Source organism: Aspergillus aculeatus (genome assembly GCF_001890905.1).
Source record: "Aspergillus aculeatus ATCC 16872 unplaced genomic scaffold ASPACscaffold_4, whole genome shotgun sequence".
Lineage (NCBI taxonomy): Eukaryota > Fungi > Ascomycota > Eurotiomycetes > Eurotiales > Aspergillaceae > Aspergillus > Aspergillus aculeatus.
Genome location: NW_017962979.1, coordinates 1,154,619 through 1,169,903, shown reverse-complemented (window position 1 = coordinate 1,169,903; position 15,285 = coordinate 1,154,619). Strand labels below are relative to the sequence as shown.

Here is a 15,285-nt window from a genome sequence, read left to right as displayed (position 1 = left end):
CCAGGTCTCCGACACAGCATAATTTACCCAAGGTTCCCCGCATTGGACTGTGCAGCGATACGATAAAAGCTTCCCTGGATTCTGTCCGGCTGCAGCTCCGATGGGCGGGGCCGCTCCTAATCGCCGACCTCGGCCCAACGCGACAGGCATGGGCTGGCCCAGAGTACGACAGAGTATCAATGCGACCAAAACAAAGGCTTATTCTTGCCCGGAGGAATGGTGTCAATTGTCAAGTGCATGAGGTAAAATGATTCCCTGGGGCTAGACCAACATTTGCTATCATATCAGCTTGATCGCCACAGGCGTTGATATGTGTAAAGACCATTGCATCCTGCAAGATATACCCGGGATTATCGGTGCCGCTCGCGGTCATTCGTCCGCTTGGACCTTACCTACTTGTCAAGTTTTGTCGCGTGGCTTGAGGATTACTTTCAGGTCCAATAGCGCTTCTCAATTTGCTTACCCCGTTTTCGACTCCGCATTATGGTCCATCCCGTTGAGATCGGCCTCAGCCGCCTTCTTCTATCAGGACAAGCCTCTAATCTACTGATTTCCCTACCGTCTGGTTGCATCTTTTAGTGCATGGTTCAATGGCTTATCTATTCCTTCAGTATGGAATTCTACCGGTTAGTCGCTCAAGGCGCGATGTCTGTCGCCGCTGGCTACAAAAGCCGGCATGGGAATGCCAGATGATTCAGTCTCCTCCGGAGAATAATCTTCGTCCGTTTTCTGCCCTCATCTGCTCTTCCAGGCGATAAACACTTCACACTTCGCCTGGCATACGTGCTCTCATGCCACAGATTCAGTCAGAGACAATGCCTAGCGCAGATGTCGAGAACTATGCTGCGGAGCCAGTCCCCTCTGGCGATGGCATCTCCAAGAAGCCCTTGAATAGCGCCGAGGCCTTGGAGATCGCCATCGGCGAGAGTAGTACCGTTGAATACACCATTGACTCCGACAACTCCCCATACCTGGAAGTACGGGCCAATGTGCCAAACACCGACGACCCCACACTGCCCGTCAACACGTTTCGAATGTGGTTCCTTGGCATTGTTTTCACTCTAGTAAGTCCTGCCCTTCGCCGAGATCTAGCTTGCATACTAACTGCCATCCAAGATCGGCACTGGTGTGAACCAGTTCTTCTCCATGCGATATCCGAGCGTGACCATCACCTCGCTCGTGGCGCAGCTTATCAGTTATCCGGTGGGCTGTGCCTTCGCGAAGGTTCTACCCATCATGAAGTACAGAATTGGGCGCTGGGAACTGGACATCAACCCGGACCATCATTTCAATATCAAAGAGCATGCGGTGATTACAATCATGTCGAATCTCAGTTTCAATCAATCTTGGGTAAGAAATGTTTGGCTTTAGGCAGTCTATACTTGGGGGTTGCTGACAATAGCACTCAAACTAGGCCAGTGCGATCATTCAAGCACAGAAAGTGTACCTTAACATGTCGACCCCAGTCGGCTACCAGATCTTACTCTCCCTGACCATGCAATTGTTCGGGCTGGGCCTCGCTGGCCTGACCTACCGCTATATCGTTGAGCCACCGCAGATGGTATGTACTGCTGGGTGATCCGAGTAAACAACAGATTTGGCTAATACTATCATCAGATCTGGCCTTCAACACTTGCCAATGTCGCACTTTTCCAAACACTGCACAGTGGGGCTAATCCTATCGCCGACGGCTGGAAGATCTCTCGATACAGGTTCTTTCTGTATGTCTGCCTCGGAAGCTTCTGCTGGTATTGGTTCCCGGGGTATATCTTCACAGGCTTGAGTACTTTCGCTTTTATCTGCTGGGCGGCTCCTAGTACGTACGCCATCTCTCCCCAAAAGGATAAAACCCCACTAACACTAGGGTAGACAACAAAGTATTGAACAACCTGTTTGGAATGACAACTGGTCTTGGCTATCTACCCACCACGTTCGACTGGAGCCAGATCGCATACAACACATCGCCGCTGACCATCCCGTTCTGGGCCCAGGCCAACGTATTTGCGGGGTGGTTCTGTCTGTTCGCCGTGGTAGCGCCCATTCTCTACTACACCAACACCTGGTATACCGCCTACCTGCCTCTGACGAGCTCTGACGCGTATGACAACACTGGCAACCTCTATAACTCAAGCCGTATTCTGGACGAGACCGGCACGTTCGACGAGGAGAAGTACAAAGCGTACAGCCCGATCTTCCTGCCCGTCACCTTCTCTCTCAGCTACGGAGTGGGCTTTGCTGTCCTGAGCTGCCTGATCACGCACGTCCTGCTACACCATACAAAAGACATCATCAGCACGTTCAAAGGCCAGAGCAAGAAAGACATCCACGCGAGACTGCTGTCCCGGTATCCCGATGTGCCCTGGTGGTGGTATGCGGTGCTCACTGTGCGTATTGTAACATCACTTATGCGTGTCGGTTGACTAACGTGTCCAGGTTGTCATCGTGGGTCTTTCCATCATGACCCAGTATGTTTGGCACACGGGACTCCCCTTCTGGGGTCTCTTCATCACGCTGGCTCTGGCGGTGATCTACGTGATTCCCGTCGGGACGGTGTATGCGATTGCAAATCTGAACAGTAACAACCTGACGGGGTTGGGTGAGATTATCTGCGGATACCTTCTTCAGGGGAAGCCCCTTGTGCTGTTAATTTTCAAGGTGCGTATCACTCTACCAAATACTACTGTATCATGCTAATAGATGCCAGTTCTACGCATACACCGGCTTGAGCCAAGCAATGTACTACGCAGCAGACATGAAGGTACGTCGCACGCACCCGCCTCTTCTGGCAATTATCTAAGAGACATCTCGTATAGCTGGGGCTGTACATGAAAATCCCCCGCCGGACCCTCTTCGTCGCGCAGCTCATCGCCTGCATCCTCGGCACTCTAACCCAAAGTACGCATCCACCCCGGCAACCCATCCTCACCTCTCGTGGACTAACCCAAGGACAGACGGCGTCCTCCTCTGGATGCTAGGCCACGTCAAAGACGTCTGCTCCGAAGACCAACCCGACAACTTCACCTGCCCCCAGGGCCGAGTCAACTACAACAGCGCCGTCTTCTGGGGAGGTAAGCTCCCTCCGAACCCCGAACCATCAACCCCCCTTCTTCCCCCCACGCCCTCCCAGATAACCACCAATACTAACAGAAGTGCAATGAAAAGCCATCGGCCCCGCGCGCCTCTACAACATCGGAGCCATGTACTCCGGCCTCCTGCACTTCTTCTGGCTGGGCGCCCTCCTCCCGATCCTAACCTTCTTCGCGCGCAAGAAGTATCCCAACTCGAAACTCCTGAAAGCCATCCACTGGCCGATCTTCTTCGCGGGGACGGGGAATCTGCCTCCTGCTGTACGCGCCCCCAACCCTCATTCCCTCGTCACTATCCTCGTCACTCTCCCATCACGAAACAACACAATACTGAATTGAATATAGACCGGAATAAACTACTCCACCGCCTTCGTGGTGAGTTTCATCTTCAACAAGGTCTGTGCCTTCCCACCCTCGCCCAAAGCCACCACCAGGGCCCCAACGCAACACCCACTAACAAAGTCCACGGTGCCAGCTCATCAAAACCCGCCGCCCCCACTGGTGGGCCAAATACAACTACGTGCTTTCGGCGGCGCTGGACTCGGGCGTCGCCGTCGCCGCCATCGTCATCTTCTTCGCCCTAACCTTACCGGGAGTCACGTTCAGCTGGTGGGGTAACAATGTTAGTGGCGGGACGGTCGACGGCAAGGGGACGCCGTGGTTGGAGCTGCGCGGGAATCAGACGACGTTTGGGCCGAAGGTTTGGGGGTGATTTATATCCTGTATCTACTGCTGGGGCTTGGATTGGGTAGGTTTTGGGGATATTGGCTTATAACCAGGATGTTTTGAAAAAGGGGGGGCGGAAGGTCTTGGGGTATTGGTTTTTGACCAATACTCTAGAGGATATAGGTATGAAATGAATCTGGCTTTAATCTATCATTCAGAGTTTGAAAGTGACGTTGACGTTGGGACAGGTAGGGTTGGTGGAACTAGAGTACCTAGTATTGATTAGGGTAGTGAGATTAGTCCTAGACCGGGCACATATTTGCGGCAGATAAACTTATATACTAGTGACCGAAAGCGATGCGCCCGCAAGTGCAAGCCCACAAAAGATCCGTCAACGCCTTCCACGAACACCCTTGAAGCAAAACCGGGAAAACGATCAAAACCCCGCTAAGTGAACATACATGCCCAATTCTCCAGCATAATGCAAACCATTCTCCCCCAGCTACTCGATACTCATATTCATGAGCCCGTCGTTCGTCTCGTTCATCCCCTGCAAGCCCACGCGTTTGGGGTTCCCCGAGTGGCCGCTGGTCGTGGGGCGGGCCCCGTGCTCGCTGACGCTGGGCCGGTCGGCGAACAACGACCCCAGGTTCGAGCGGGGCGCCCCCCAGATGTTGGGGCTGGTGTCCTTCACGGCGGGCGAGTTCGGCATGATCGGGCTACTCTGGGCGCTCATGCTGGGCGACACGGCGCGGCGTTTGAACAGGTTGGGGTCGAAGTCGTCGTCGCGCCGGCGCTTGCGCTTGATCTGCTCCCCGAGAAAGCCGGACTGCGTGGGGTGCGACGAGGAGGCTTCGCTGCGCGACCCGGGCCGTTCGTGCGGCTTGGCGAATTCGTGGTGGTTGTGGTTCTGGGTGGTCGTCGTGGAGGGGGTGAAGTCCATGGTTAGGTCATCTTCGGAGACCGAGAAGGCCCCGTGCTGGCGGGGCGGGGGCGGCGGAGTGCGGTACCGTTCGTCGAACGAGTTCCAGAAGTTGATCCCGCCCGAGTTCCGATGGGCCTGGTCACTGAACTTGGGCTCGTCGGGGCTGGTTGCGGTGGCCCCGGCAGTGCCAGGCCGGTCCTCGGGGGGGTGTGGGGTGGTGGATGGCATGAAGGATTCGAGGGATGGAAGTGCCCCCAATGGTGATTTGGGCGGTACCTCGGGCTCGCTCTCCCGGACTTGTCGAATCACTTCCGCTTCGCGCTTGGCTTCGCTGTCGATCGGAGCGCCTTCTTCCATCAACGCTGCTCTGATGCGGGCGAAAGTCTTGGTTTTTGGCTGGAATATACCATTAGTAGCTGGTATCTCCACATAAGATGCCGAATCACCTACCAGTAGACTGCCTCGGCGAGTCACAGCACGACGTATCACCCCCAGAGGCCCGCCCTCGGGGTTTGACGCATTAGGGCTCTGTCCCCGCATGGCGCGATGCTCTCCTTCATCACTGACGTCCGACAAACGCAAGTCCCGCGTCCCCAAGCTCAGACTTCCTCGGCGCGACGAGACGCTGCCTCGGGCTGCGAAGTAACCGCCGTTTGGATTCTCGATGCTCTTCATCACCGGAGGGGACAACGGCCCGGGACTTTGCTTAGAGCTGCCACTGCTGGAACTGTGCCGGCTGCGTCCTTTCCGGAAACGAGCACGCTGAAAGCTCATAAGGCTAGCCGCCGCCTGCGAATAGCCGCCCATCCATTCACTCCCGGGACTAGACACATTGCCCACCGCGAAAGGACTCACTCCACCTCCAAACTTCTTCGCTTGCGGTGTGTTGGTGATCATGAAGTCGTCCCGATCGCCGATCATGGGCTCGTCATCCTCCTCGCTACTGCTCGTGTCCGATTCCATCATGTTGATGCTCGAGACGGAGCTCGAGATCGCAGTTCGGTCGCCGGGGTTCGAAGTTGAGAACGGATGAACGGATGCCGACCCCAACGACCCGCGGCGTTGTGGAATATTTACTCCGCGCCCACCGACCGTAGGCGAAGAGTCTGGCGATGCTTCGGCAAGTGTGGAATGGTGAAGGTTGGTACAGGCACGGGAAAAGTCGAGGCCTCGTGAGCGACGGGGCAGCACCGAGCCCGGCGAGCTATAGATTTGGGAGGAATCGAGCTTTGGAGAAAGCGGGGCACGGTTGGACGCGGACAAGGAGCTGGAGCCGGGTGTTTTGGAGGGAAGGTTCAAGGGGAAATTGTGCATAAACGGTCGATGAGGGGTCTCCGGGGTGGATGAAAGCGAAGAATCATCCTTACTCGGCGGTCGGGAATCGAGGGGATGGTGGGGGGTCGCGGAAACCGGCTTTGCAGCGTCGGAGAGAGAGCGTGAGGCCGGCGATGGGCGTAGAGGGGGTCCTAGCGACCTGCTCCTGTCGACCGCATGGTCGGTGTCGATGCCTGATTTAGTGTTTTCGGTCCGCTGAGACAGTTGTTCGCTCAGCCGACTCGCAAAAGGTATGGCCAGGCTGTGCGACAAGCTCGAGGGGGCTTGCGATGATGACATAGTAGCGATGAGATCAGTTTCCAAACACGTGTCAAATGCTGCAGCTGGAATTATTCGACGAGAGAAATCATGGTGACAATCGATCTGGTTTGGTCTGGTCTGGTCTGGTCCGATCTGGTGGCGGGTATTCTTCGAGAATCACCGCAAGGTCCGCTCGTACTCGGGCAGATCGACGTAATGCCGCTGAAAGGGGCGAGGGGTTGTCGAGTCTTTTTGGTTATGTTGTCGGAGGATGTAAAGCTTTAAGATTATAGATTCATATATGCGAATGAGAAGTACAAGGGGGTACGGATAAGGAAGATAGATTAACGGGCGGCAGGCGAGACAAGGCGATCGGAATTGGACTCGGAGACTGGTGAATGAGTGAGTGAATTGGAATGCTGGGCGCGTTCTGGTTTCGGATCGGCGCGCTGACGTTCAACTTGCCCCAATCCGGCCAATCACTCCCAGTCTGCCCCGCCTCATCCAACGTAGCTGCTGATTGGCGCGGCTCTAATGCCTCAGCCGGACCCTGAACATCCCATCATGGATTATCTACTAACTCTAACTACGAGGTATATATACTATATACTATATACACTGAAATTATCCATCCTCAAAACACCTGTCAATCAAAAGAAAACCCCACAAGACTATCCTACAAAGTAACTCCTCCAGGATCATGCCCATTATATCAAGTATGGGAGGACAACTCCCATCACGCATCATGCCAAGCTCATCGCATTGCTAATCGGTGCCACATACCACTCCCAGTCGTTGCAACCTTGAATGTCATCCGAGGCATCTACAGGCGAGCCTTTGACCATATCGCTGTCTCGTGCCTGCCAGACCTTGACAATGACCGCTCGAGTCCGGGCAACATTGGAAACGCTGGACTCCGCCATCGCGGCTAACGCCCGTAAGACCAAGGGTCGTCCGTGCACCACTGTCTCACCACGGTTGGCACTCCAAACCTCGTCTTGGCCTGGATCCAATTCAACTGCAGCCACGAACACAGGCCAGGTCATGCTCACCAGCGAGCCCGAGTCGAGTAGATCCGATACGAGCCGTAAGATCTTCCGAACGTAGCCCACCACCAATGGCGTGGATGGAGACGCCCCATATAAGGCGCAATGTAGATATAACACGGCGGCAAGACGCTTCAGCTCAGCAGCCGATTCCAGGTTGCTGTCGTCGTCATCCTTGACTTCTTGCACAAGGTTCTCGAGCTTGCGCACTAAAGCTGCTGCCCTTTGCGAGAAGGATGCCCGGGCTGCATGGGTGGTCAAACTTCGTCTTGTGCGGCTCATTTCAGTGATCGAAGACAGAATAGAAACCAACTCAGGACTACATCCCATCCAAAGATCGATGTTCCGTTCGTTTTCGTGCCAGTAATCCGTCCCAAAACTCACTTCCTCCCCGCATGCAGTGCGGCCCATGACGTCCTGGAAAGCGAAAAATAGCTCCGCAAAGGCAGACACAGGGTCGAGGGCATCACGGGATTTCGCCAGGGAAGAGTTCTGTCGCTGTCTGCGAAGACGAATCAGATCTTTCGCTCCCTTTAGATGAATAGTCCAGCGTTGATCGCAGTTGTCGACGATCTCATAGAGACACAACATCATCATAATGGCTAGCACCTCAGGGTCTTCGGAGCATATTACGGGACCTTCCGTTGCAAGCCGGTGACGCAGTCCTCGCAATGCTTGTGCTTTAAGCCGAAGCCCGATGACACTGTACGTAGAATCGAAGCGCGACCAGTGGCAGGCCCCAAGGGCTTGTATCGCGGTAAACATGAACGGAGACGCAGACAGACAGAAAGGCAGAATGATCGACGCAAAGGGCGATGAGAGTCTGGAGCTTGCGGTAGTCCGAGGACACACCTGTTGAAGATAGTAGTCAAAGAGACATCGGTCCTCGGATGCAGACATGGGAGGAAACAACGACAACGAGGGAGTCAGTCGGACAGGCTCCGGATGGATGAATGAGGCTTCCAGCATGCTCATTGAAAGCGGCGAATCGAGGCTGGTTTCACTGACATAGCGTGGAAAGTGATGATAGCTCTTGTCGCGAACGACCAGGGCGTTCAACTCGTCGCATCCAACGTCGACTTCGTATGGCTGATCAAATGTCGCGACCCCGCTATTGACAAAGCCCCACGATTCTATAAGCGGGACAGGACACCACTCCTGATCGTCGATGAAGATAGAGGGCGATGCCCCGGGCGACGGTTTTGGGGAAGGCCCACCGGTAGCGCGGGCCTTACTCCAGACGCCGGCTCGGCCAAAGGCAAGGCCACGGCTCACAAATTCGGATTCCCACTTGAGCACTAGTTGAGTTGTACAGACCAAGCCTTTCTCCAAGCACCGAGTGCATGTTGGCTTCTTCGTGTCGCAGCGAACTCGACTCGCGCGGCATTCTTTACAGCCGCCACGACTTCGGGTCTTGACCGGACCCACGCGGTCTGCAGCCTTCTTGCGCGGCATCCGACCGGTGATCCTTTTACATGGCCGGATCGTTAGATTCTGAGGGTCTCAAAGAGCCAAGAAACGGCTGATTGACCCGAGCAAGTTTCGCCAGGCAGTAGGACAAGCAATTTTGATGCCGCTTGCTGTGGCAATACCGAGGACAGCAGATGTCTTCAGGAAAAGTTTTGGAGGGGCAAACAGCTGTGCTGCGACGGGCCAATCGAATCTGCGGGTAGAACTGAAATGATTGGCCTGGCTAAATCACCGGATAAGAGCTTTTGTTGGTGTAATTTGACCTTTAATCAGCGAGGTGAGGGGAAGACAAGACGAGGCTTATCGAAATTCTAGTCCGAGTCATCGCCGGGTCGATAAGAGCGGAGATCCACGGAAGTTACCTTACCCCGTTCCGTTGGCTGCCTGAAACCACAGGCATGAATCAAGTGCAATGAAGCTGAGGGTCAGCAGGGGTTTGATGATTGTCTGTGGTTTGCTTTGGAAGGACACATATACAGAAGCCACATTGACCTGGCACGAACTGTAACCACAGAGATTATTGCTTAGATTGATAGACACACATAGTCTTTTGATGGTTGGTATCGACAGCCGCGATGCTGACTCTCAGTGGCCACGTGCGACCCTCCGGCGGTTATCGCGCTAGACCTCCGTGTTGACATCGGGGAGCTGTCCATGATCTAATCATCAGGCAGTTGCATTCATCCCACCTGCACGCTGGTGAGCATATTGTTTCTTGTTCACCCCTCAATCTACTAGCTCCCTGCAATTTAGCTTCACATTTCATATAATAATTGCCTAGCCCCCATGGCTTCCACTGTTGACATCGCATCCTCTTTCATCGAGGGTGCCCCGCCTGGAGAGGTAGGTCAATACCTAGTCCACGAGAGTTCAATCCAAAGGCTATGGTGAACCTGCTCAAGCTAACCTCGAAATCAAATAGCTTGCAGATGTTGTTGCAGGTACGCCCAGTCCTTGCTGCATCCCGTCCTTACTCTCGTCACGTCCCCCGTCGTCGCGCCGCATCTCACTCCCCACGGCAACCAGCCCAGAACTGAACGAGAACAGATGTCAAGTCCCTGACCTCCGACGGCCCCGATATCATTCCCGCTCTGGCCCCGGCCTTCGAGCGCTACAATGAGACACAGTTGGCGACTGTGAAGCTTCCAGGCGCCAGTCAGGAGGTGCGGCTGCGTCGGTGATACCCCTGAATGGAGTACGATCTGACAGCGTGCTCACAGGTCTTGATCTCCGAATACAACAAGCTGGAAGGAAACCGATACTTTGATGTGGAGAGCCAGACGTCTTTCGAAGTGGACCATGTCACCCAGGTTGGTTACTGCATCGTGCGTGGTGGGGTGGCTTGGCGGCTGAACTTGTGGTATCATTGTAGGAAGCCTCCGCTGCGCAATCATATGTTCTCGAGTCGCAGAACGCCGACTTGATGTGAGTTCGAGCTGCATCTTCCATCTTGTTATCTGGAGTGCAGCGTTAACCCGTCGCGAAACAGCAAATCACTCCTCAAATCTCTCGGCGCTCACGCCCTCGAACACTACCGGAATTTCTCGTACGGAGTCTACCCCATTGAGGACGATAGCGCCGTCGCTATCGTCCTCGTCGCCAACCGCTACTCCCCTAACAACTTCTGGTGAGATTTACTCATACTGCCCGACCGCCAACACCCGCGTTCTAACCGGATATACCAGGAACGGTCGCTTCCGCTCCATCTACACTGTTCCCGTCTCGTCGGAGTCGACCACGATCTTGGGTAAGATCCAGGTGGATGTGCATTACTATGAGGACGGAAACGTGGCGCTCAATACGACCAAGCCGATCAGCCTGTCCGTGACGTCTTTGGATGCGGGAGCCATCGTCTCGCGCATTGCCGGAGCCGAGCGGGACTACCAAGAAGAACTGAACCGGGCTTTCGTACAGATGGCCGAAGGATCGTTCAAAGGACTGCGCAGACAGTTGCCCATTACACGGCAGAAGGTCGAGTGGGAGAAGGTTGGCGGATACCGCCTGGGACAGGACATTTCTGGCGGAAAGGGACGGTAGTTCCAGTGTGACCTTTTTAACCAGCGTTCTTGTGTGTAGCGGGTAACTAATTTTGTTGGTTCATCAATGGGGCCAGTAAATATTCGGTGGAATGCGATCATGCGAGGAATGTAGATAAGCGGGATTCGCGATCCCGATATCGCCATTGATTAGCCTTGCAGACGCCGTGAGTAGCTAAATCCGCTAACGCGTATCTGATATGGGTGAACAATGCAGATTGCCCGTTTTCTTTCATCACTTCTTTGTGAACCTCTGTAAATAAGTTCGCCACCCACTCTCTCCTTCCATCCATCCCATCATTTATTAAAATAATAATCTTAATCATAATTTCACCCCTGCACCACCAGCCCACCCACCCAAATGCTCGACCGCCTCTCGCGCTTCTACCGCCTCAACACGGGCTACGAAAAGACCCTCCGTCTCATCCAGGCATTATGCCTCGTGGCACTAGAGATAGGCTCTCTGGACAGCATCACGACCAAGCGAGTGTCAGCCGCTAAGTCCCAACTAGCATTGAGTTCGTTCTCCCACCCTCTCTTCCCAACCTTTATCTCCTCACAAAACCCAGAATCGAATTGAAGAATCACAACAAATACTAACCTGGGCCCTTAGTCCGCCGCTGCATCCGCTTCTGGAATTTCCTGGACTGCTTCAACCGCGTCTCCTCGCTCCTGGGGCAGGACGCCCCAAATTCCCGCAAGAAGGGCCACGCTGCCGCTGCTGCTGCATCGCCCACAGGCTTCCTGTGGTTGCTCGAGGTCGCCAAGTGGAGTTGCTTCGGGGTGTATTTCCTGCTCGAGGATTTGACGTTGGTGAGCTGCCCTTTAACCCCCCGGTTATGTATTTCTTTCTCTTGCTGGGCTTCGCCCCTCTGTACCCTGATTGGAGCTCGTGTCATGGAGGGAGGTTCTCCTTTGTTATCTCGGGAGCTGCTTGACGCCCAGATTTCCATGTCCTACGCACTATCCATCACCTCACCGCAGCCCCCCCTCCGAGATGATCCCCTCCAAAGTTGAAAATGGATAAACTAACACGATCGAAAAGCTCCACGCCGCGGAGATCTACCCCGTCCCGTGGGCGAAAACGGTAACTGTCGAGGCGTTTAAATTCTGGTACTATGCGCTGGCGCTGTCGCTGTTTGGGGCGGTCTGGGAGTGGTATTCCGGGGGTGGTGCTGGGTCTGTGGGGAAGGGGGTGAAGAAGGTTGGGGGAAAGCGGGGTGGTGCTGGTGCTGCTGGTAAGGCCAAAGGGAGGGCTGGGGCTGGAGCTGCTGCGAGTCGAGTTGATACGTCCACGCTGCTCAAGAGGGTTGTTGTTGATGGGTGCGATCTGCTGATTCCGGGGACTTATCTTGGGTGGATGGGGGTTGGGCCGTTGGGAGTTGGGGTGGGGATGGTGGTTAGTACGGTTGTGTCGTTGCGGGAGATTTGGAGGAGTGTTTAGGTTGGGTGTTAGGTTGTTCTAGGTAGGGGTGGTGATGTGAGGGTTTAGGTTGTGGAGAGGGGGTAAGGGGATGGAGGTTATTGTACTGTATATAGCATTTTGATCGACGTATATGCTGTTGCATCTAGAAGGGTCAGTTGGTATAGATCACTGCGTTCTCTTGGTTTGAATGTCATGGTTTGTCGCCATTATCATGCTCTTTAGAGGAGAGCTGCACTTACTAGATGTCGAGCTGACAATCGCCTACTTCTACTACTCCAGGCTTGATGATAACATCGAAACATCATCCATATCTATTCCCCAATCTATCCCACTCTATCTATCTCTATCACCCCCAAACCACCCATCCCATCCCTTCTCTAATTCTAGCCCCCCCCCCATCCCTTCCCCAACTCTAAACAGATCCGCCCTCCCTCTCCCTCACCATCTCCTCAATATGCGGATTCAACCAATACTCCCTCAACACCGCGGCATCCATCTTCTTCGCCCCATCAATAACGCCCCGACACCGCGCCCCAGCCCCACATGTGCATTGGAACGGCTGATCCATCTCCCACTCTGACTGGGGGTAGAAGAACGTCAAGGGGTCCCCGGCCTGCAGGTCGCGGTCCGCCACGACGCGCACCTCCATGCGGTGCATGTCGAAGTCCACCGTCGGCGCGCACGAGTGGTTGCAGTAGACGAGGTCGGAGTTGAGCTCGATGTGCGCGTTCCGCGCCGTCTGCACGGAGGTGTACGCTTTCCGGGCCGGGGTGGTGCCCGTGATCTTGCAGAAGAGGGAGCCCGCTGGTAGGGAGACGAGGGAGTAGGCGCCGCTGGCGAAGGGGATGGGGCTGCGGTGGACGTGAATTAGGGTTGGGTGTGTGGGTGGGGGTGGAGGGGGTTGTTCCGTTGCGGTGGTTGTTGTTGTGGTGATGGTGGACATGGTTGGGTTGGGTTGGGTTGGTTTTTAAGTGGAAATGGAGGGTGAGTGAGGTGGGTGTAGTAGCCGAGGAATTCTATGCAAGGATAATGGGAAATGTTCGCTGAGAGTGGTCATTGTGACGGCTCTTGGAGCAACAAGGTCTACATTATATGGGCGCGGGGTAGTGGGGAAGGGAAAGGAAAGGGTGGCAGACATCAGCATGTTTGGGGGGGGGAAAGGAATGGGAATCCGCGGGAACGACCGAGGTTCAATTCCACGGCCTTACGTCCGGGGTCTGGTCTGGTCATGGGTCGGTCGATGACTCCATCACGTAATAGCGGCAGGTGGAATTGGATTTACCTAGGCAATTCTGAAAGAAAGCTGGAGACGGCGTCACCGTCAGATGTCTAAGAACCTCTTAGTCTGTTTGCGATAGATAGAATGGAACACTAGTTCAACCGGACGGTCATTTCCTGGCCATTCAGCCACCGCTCCAGATTGTCCGCGACCTCCTGGTACCAGCCATGGATCTGCTCATCCGCGTACCCCGTGTGCGGCGTCAGTAGGACCTCACTGCGGCCATCGGTGCCCCAAGCCGTGGTGCGCCAGGGACTATCCGCCGGCAGCGGTTCGGGCTCGAAGACGTCCAGCGCGGCGCCCGCGATCGCGCCGCTGTTCAGCGTCTCCAGCAACGCCGCCTCGTCCACCAACGGACCTCGGGACGTGTTGACCAGCAGCGCCGTCTGCTTCATCGCCGCCAGCTCATCCCGACCCACAATGCCCCGACTACGCTCCGACAGCACGCTATGCACGCTCACCACGTCGGCCGCCCGGAAGAAGGCCAGCTTGTCGGACACCGCCCGAAAGCTCCCCGCCGGTAGGCCCATCGCCTTGGCCTGCTCATCCGCCTTTTCCTGCGTCAGGTTCGTCGACCACGCAATCACCTCGAGCCCAAACCCCTGCACCGCGATTCTGCCCACCTGAGCCCCCAATTTCCCCAACCCCAACAGTCCCAGTGTCTTCCCGGCCAGCGTCATCCCCAGCGACCCCTGCCACTCGCCGCGCTTGATCGCTGCATCGTCGCGCGCGACGTGGCGCGCCGCGTTCAGGATCAGCGCCCAGGTGTGCTGCACGGTGGAGTTCAGCCCCGCGGGCCGGGTCTGCGTGCCGCCGACGGGGATCCCCCGCTCGGCGCAGTACTGGCTGTCGATCGCGAGGTTGCGCGTGCCGGTCGTGAGGAGCAGTTTCAGGTTCGGGAGCGCGGAGAGCGTGTCCTTGGAGAAGGGGGTGCGTTCGCGCTGGGAGATGATGATGTCGAACGGTCGGAGGCGCTCGATGAGTTGTTGCTGCTGGTCGGCGAGGCGAGGGTTCAGCGTGTCGGGGAAGTAGCTGAACTCGACGCGGGAGGTGAGGTGCTCGAAGTGACGCGGGCTGATGTTTTGGTAGTCGTCGAGGACTGCGACTTTGGGTGCCATTTTGATGATGCGCGTAGGTAACTTCACGGAAAAGGGACGGGATAGAATGCTTGGTTGCATTGGTGTTAATGGAGGGAGATGCACAATCGTGTTTGGGGCGAGGGACATTTCCACCCGGGGGAGGAAATACCCGGCTCACCCCGCGGTCTCGTCATTTATTCCCCGCATTTGCATTTGGTGTATAGTGCGCAGACTACCTTACTATATGCACTTCACAGCAACTCACTTCACAGCCTGGAAAGGCTTTTGGGACCAATTATTATCGAAATTGTGCATAAATGAATTTCACATGAGGTATACCAAGGCGAGGGGTCTTATACAAGATCGCAAGCTTAAGCTGTAAATTCGCACCTCCGAGAAGCTCTATCTCACTATTCATAAAAACAGTACAGCGGAGTATCTTATCCAATTATCTTATTGGATATCCATATAAGAATCTAAGGCAAGATGCCTCATTATAGCTTTACATGTAATCAGCAAATACATTACAAACATACGGCACCAATACTTGTAAAACCAGCCTCGGTTATAGTCATGTCCGTAGAAGCTACTTTCGCTGTCAACGCGATTCGGGCATTCTACCACCCTACCGTTTGAGTATGCTTCAACAGAGCCGGCTCTTAAACACAAAGACATTACACGCTAGGAGATAGCAGAA

The 15,285-nt window shown here is 55.0% G+C and overlaps 7 protein-coding genes across 7 annotated transcripts; 3 read left to right on the top strand and 4 right to left on the bottom strand.

The window, feature by feature from the left end:
• Positions 1–791: 791 nt before the first annotated feature.
• optE (small oligopeptide transporter, OPT family) lies at positions 792–3,798 on the top strand (the record flags this gene model as incomplete). Its single annotated transcript, XM_020199281.1, has 12 exons — positions 792–1,064; positions 1,117–1,350; positions 1,415–1,561; positions 1,618–1,816; positions 1,870–2,384; positions 2,434–2,655; positions 2,705–2,758; positions 2,814–2,895; positions 2,952–3,068; positions 3,163–3,347; positions 3,432–3,482; positions 3,562–3,798. 12 exons carry the CDS (start codon positions 792–794, stop codon positions 3,796–3,798), a joined length of 2,316 nt encoding a protein of 771 aa, XP_020058564.1.
• Positions 3,799–4,254: 456 nt separating this feature from the next.
• Positions 4,255–6,291, bottom strand: ASPACDRAFT_41043 (uncharacterized protein; the record flags this gene model as incomplete). Its single annotated transcript, XM_020200873.1, has 2 exons — positions 4,255–5,073; positions 5,128–6,291. The coding sequence occupies 2 exons, from the start codon at positions 6,289–6,291 to the stop codon at positions 4,255–4,257; spliced, it is 1,983 nt and encodes a 660-aa protein (XP_020058563.1).
• A 704-nt stretch (positions 6,292–6,995) lies between these two features.
• On the bottom strand, positions 6,996–8,753 carry ASPACDRAFT_25511 (Zn(II)2Cys6 transcription factor; the record flags this gene model as incomplete). The annotated part of the gene is made up of 1 exon (XM_020199342.1): positions 6,996–8,753. The coding sequence occupies one exon, from the start codon at positions 8,751–8,753 to the stop codon at positions 6,996–6,998; it is 1,758 nt and encodes a 585-aa protein (XP_020058562.1).
• A 692-nt stretch (positions 8,754–9,445) lies between these two features.
• ASPACDRAFT_76627 (F-actin-capping protein subunit alpha) lies at positions 9,446–11,021 on the top strand. The gene is made up of 7 exons (XM_020204737.1): positions 9,446–9,611; positions 9,691–9,709; positions 9,816–9,931; positions 9,989–10,078; positions 10,141–10,193; positions 10,258–10,395; positions 10,454–11,021. The coding sequence occupies exons 1-7, from the start codon at positions 9,555–9,557 to the stop codon at positions 10,803–10,805; spliced, it is 825 nt and encodes a 274-aa protein (XP_020058561.1). The 5' UTR covers positions 9,446–9,554; the 3' UTR covers positions 10,806–11,021.
• Positions 11,022–11,057: 36 nt separating this feature from the next.
• On the top strand, positions 11,058–12,302 carry ASPACDRAFT_114930 (PEX11 domain protein). The gene is made up of 3 exons (XM_020195858.1): positions 11,058–11,322; positions 11,418–11,617; positions 11,850–12,302. The coding sequence occupies exons 1-3, from the start codon at positions 11,166–11,168 to the stop codon at positions 12,246–12,248; spliced, it is 756 nt and encodes a 251-aa protein (XP_020058560.1). The 5' UTR covers positions 11,058–11,165; the 3' UTR covers positions 12,249–12,302.
• A 327-nt stretch (positions 12,303–12,629) lies between these two features.
• ASPACDRAFT_114929 (uncharacterized protein) lies at positions 12,630–13,330 on the bottom strand. The gene has a single exon (XM_020195857.1). It carries the CDS (start codon positions 13,171–13,173, stop codon positions 12,643–12,645), a length of 531 nt encoding a protein of 176 aa, XP_020058559.1. The 5' UTR covers positions 13,174–13,330; the 3' UTR covers positions 12,630–12,642.
• A 144-nt stretch (positions 13,331–13,474) lies between these two features.
• Positions 13,475–14,793, bottom strand: ASPACDRAFT_114928 (D-2-hydroxyacid dehydrogenase family protein). Its single transcript, XM_020195856.1, has one exon. The coding sequence runs from the start codon at positions 14,625–14,627 to the stop codon at positions 13,602–13,604; it is 1,026 nt and encodes a 341-aa protein (XP_020058558.1). The 5' UTR covers positions 14,628–14,793; the 3' UTR covers positions 13,475–13,601.
• Positions 14,794–15,285: the final 492 nt, after the last annotated feature.

What these genes read in the sequence shown, in the direction of transcription:
- ASPACDRAFT_76627 (XM_020204737.1), top strand. Translation starts at nt 9,555, where the DNA reads ATGGCTTCCACTGTTGACATCGCATCCTCTTTCATCGAGGGTGCCCCG. An exon ending in AAGTGGACCATGTCACCCAG is followed by an intron (nt 10,079 to 10,140) that starts GTTGGTTACTGC and finishes GTATCATTGTAG; the next exon opens with GAAGCCTCCGCTGCGCAATC. An exon ending in TCGCAGAACGCCGACTTGAT is followed by an intron (nt 10,194 to 10,257) that starts GTGAGTTCGAGC and finishes GTCGCGAAACAG; the next exon opens with CAAATCACTCCTCAAATCTC.
- ASPACDRAFT_114928 (XM_020195856.1), bottom strand. Translation starts at nt 14,627, where the DNA reads ATGGCACCCAAAGTCGCAGTCCTCGACGACTACCAAAACATCAGCCCG.
- ASPACDRAFT_114930 (XM_020195858.1), top strand. Translation starts at nt 11,166, where the DNA reads ATGCTCGACCGCCTCTCGCGCTTCTACCGCCTCAACACGGGCTACGAA. An exon ending in TAAGTCCCAACTAGCATTGA is followed by an intron (nt 11,323 to 11,417) that starts GTTCGTTCTCCC and finishes CTGGGCCCTTAG; the next exon opens with TCCGCCGCTGCATCCGCTTC. An exon ending in TGCTCGAGGATTTGACGTTG is followed by an intron (nt 11,618 to 11,849) that starts GTGAGCTGCCCT and finishes ACGATCGAAAAG; the next exon opens with CTCCACGCCGCGGAGATCTA.
- ASPACDRAFT_114929 (XM_020195857.1), bottom strand. Translation starts at nt 13,173, where the DNA reads ATGTCCACCATCACCACAACAACAACCACCGCAACGGAACAACCCCCT.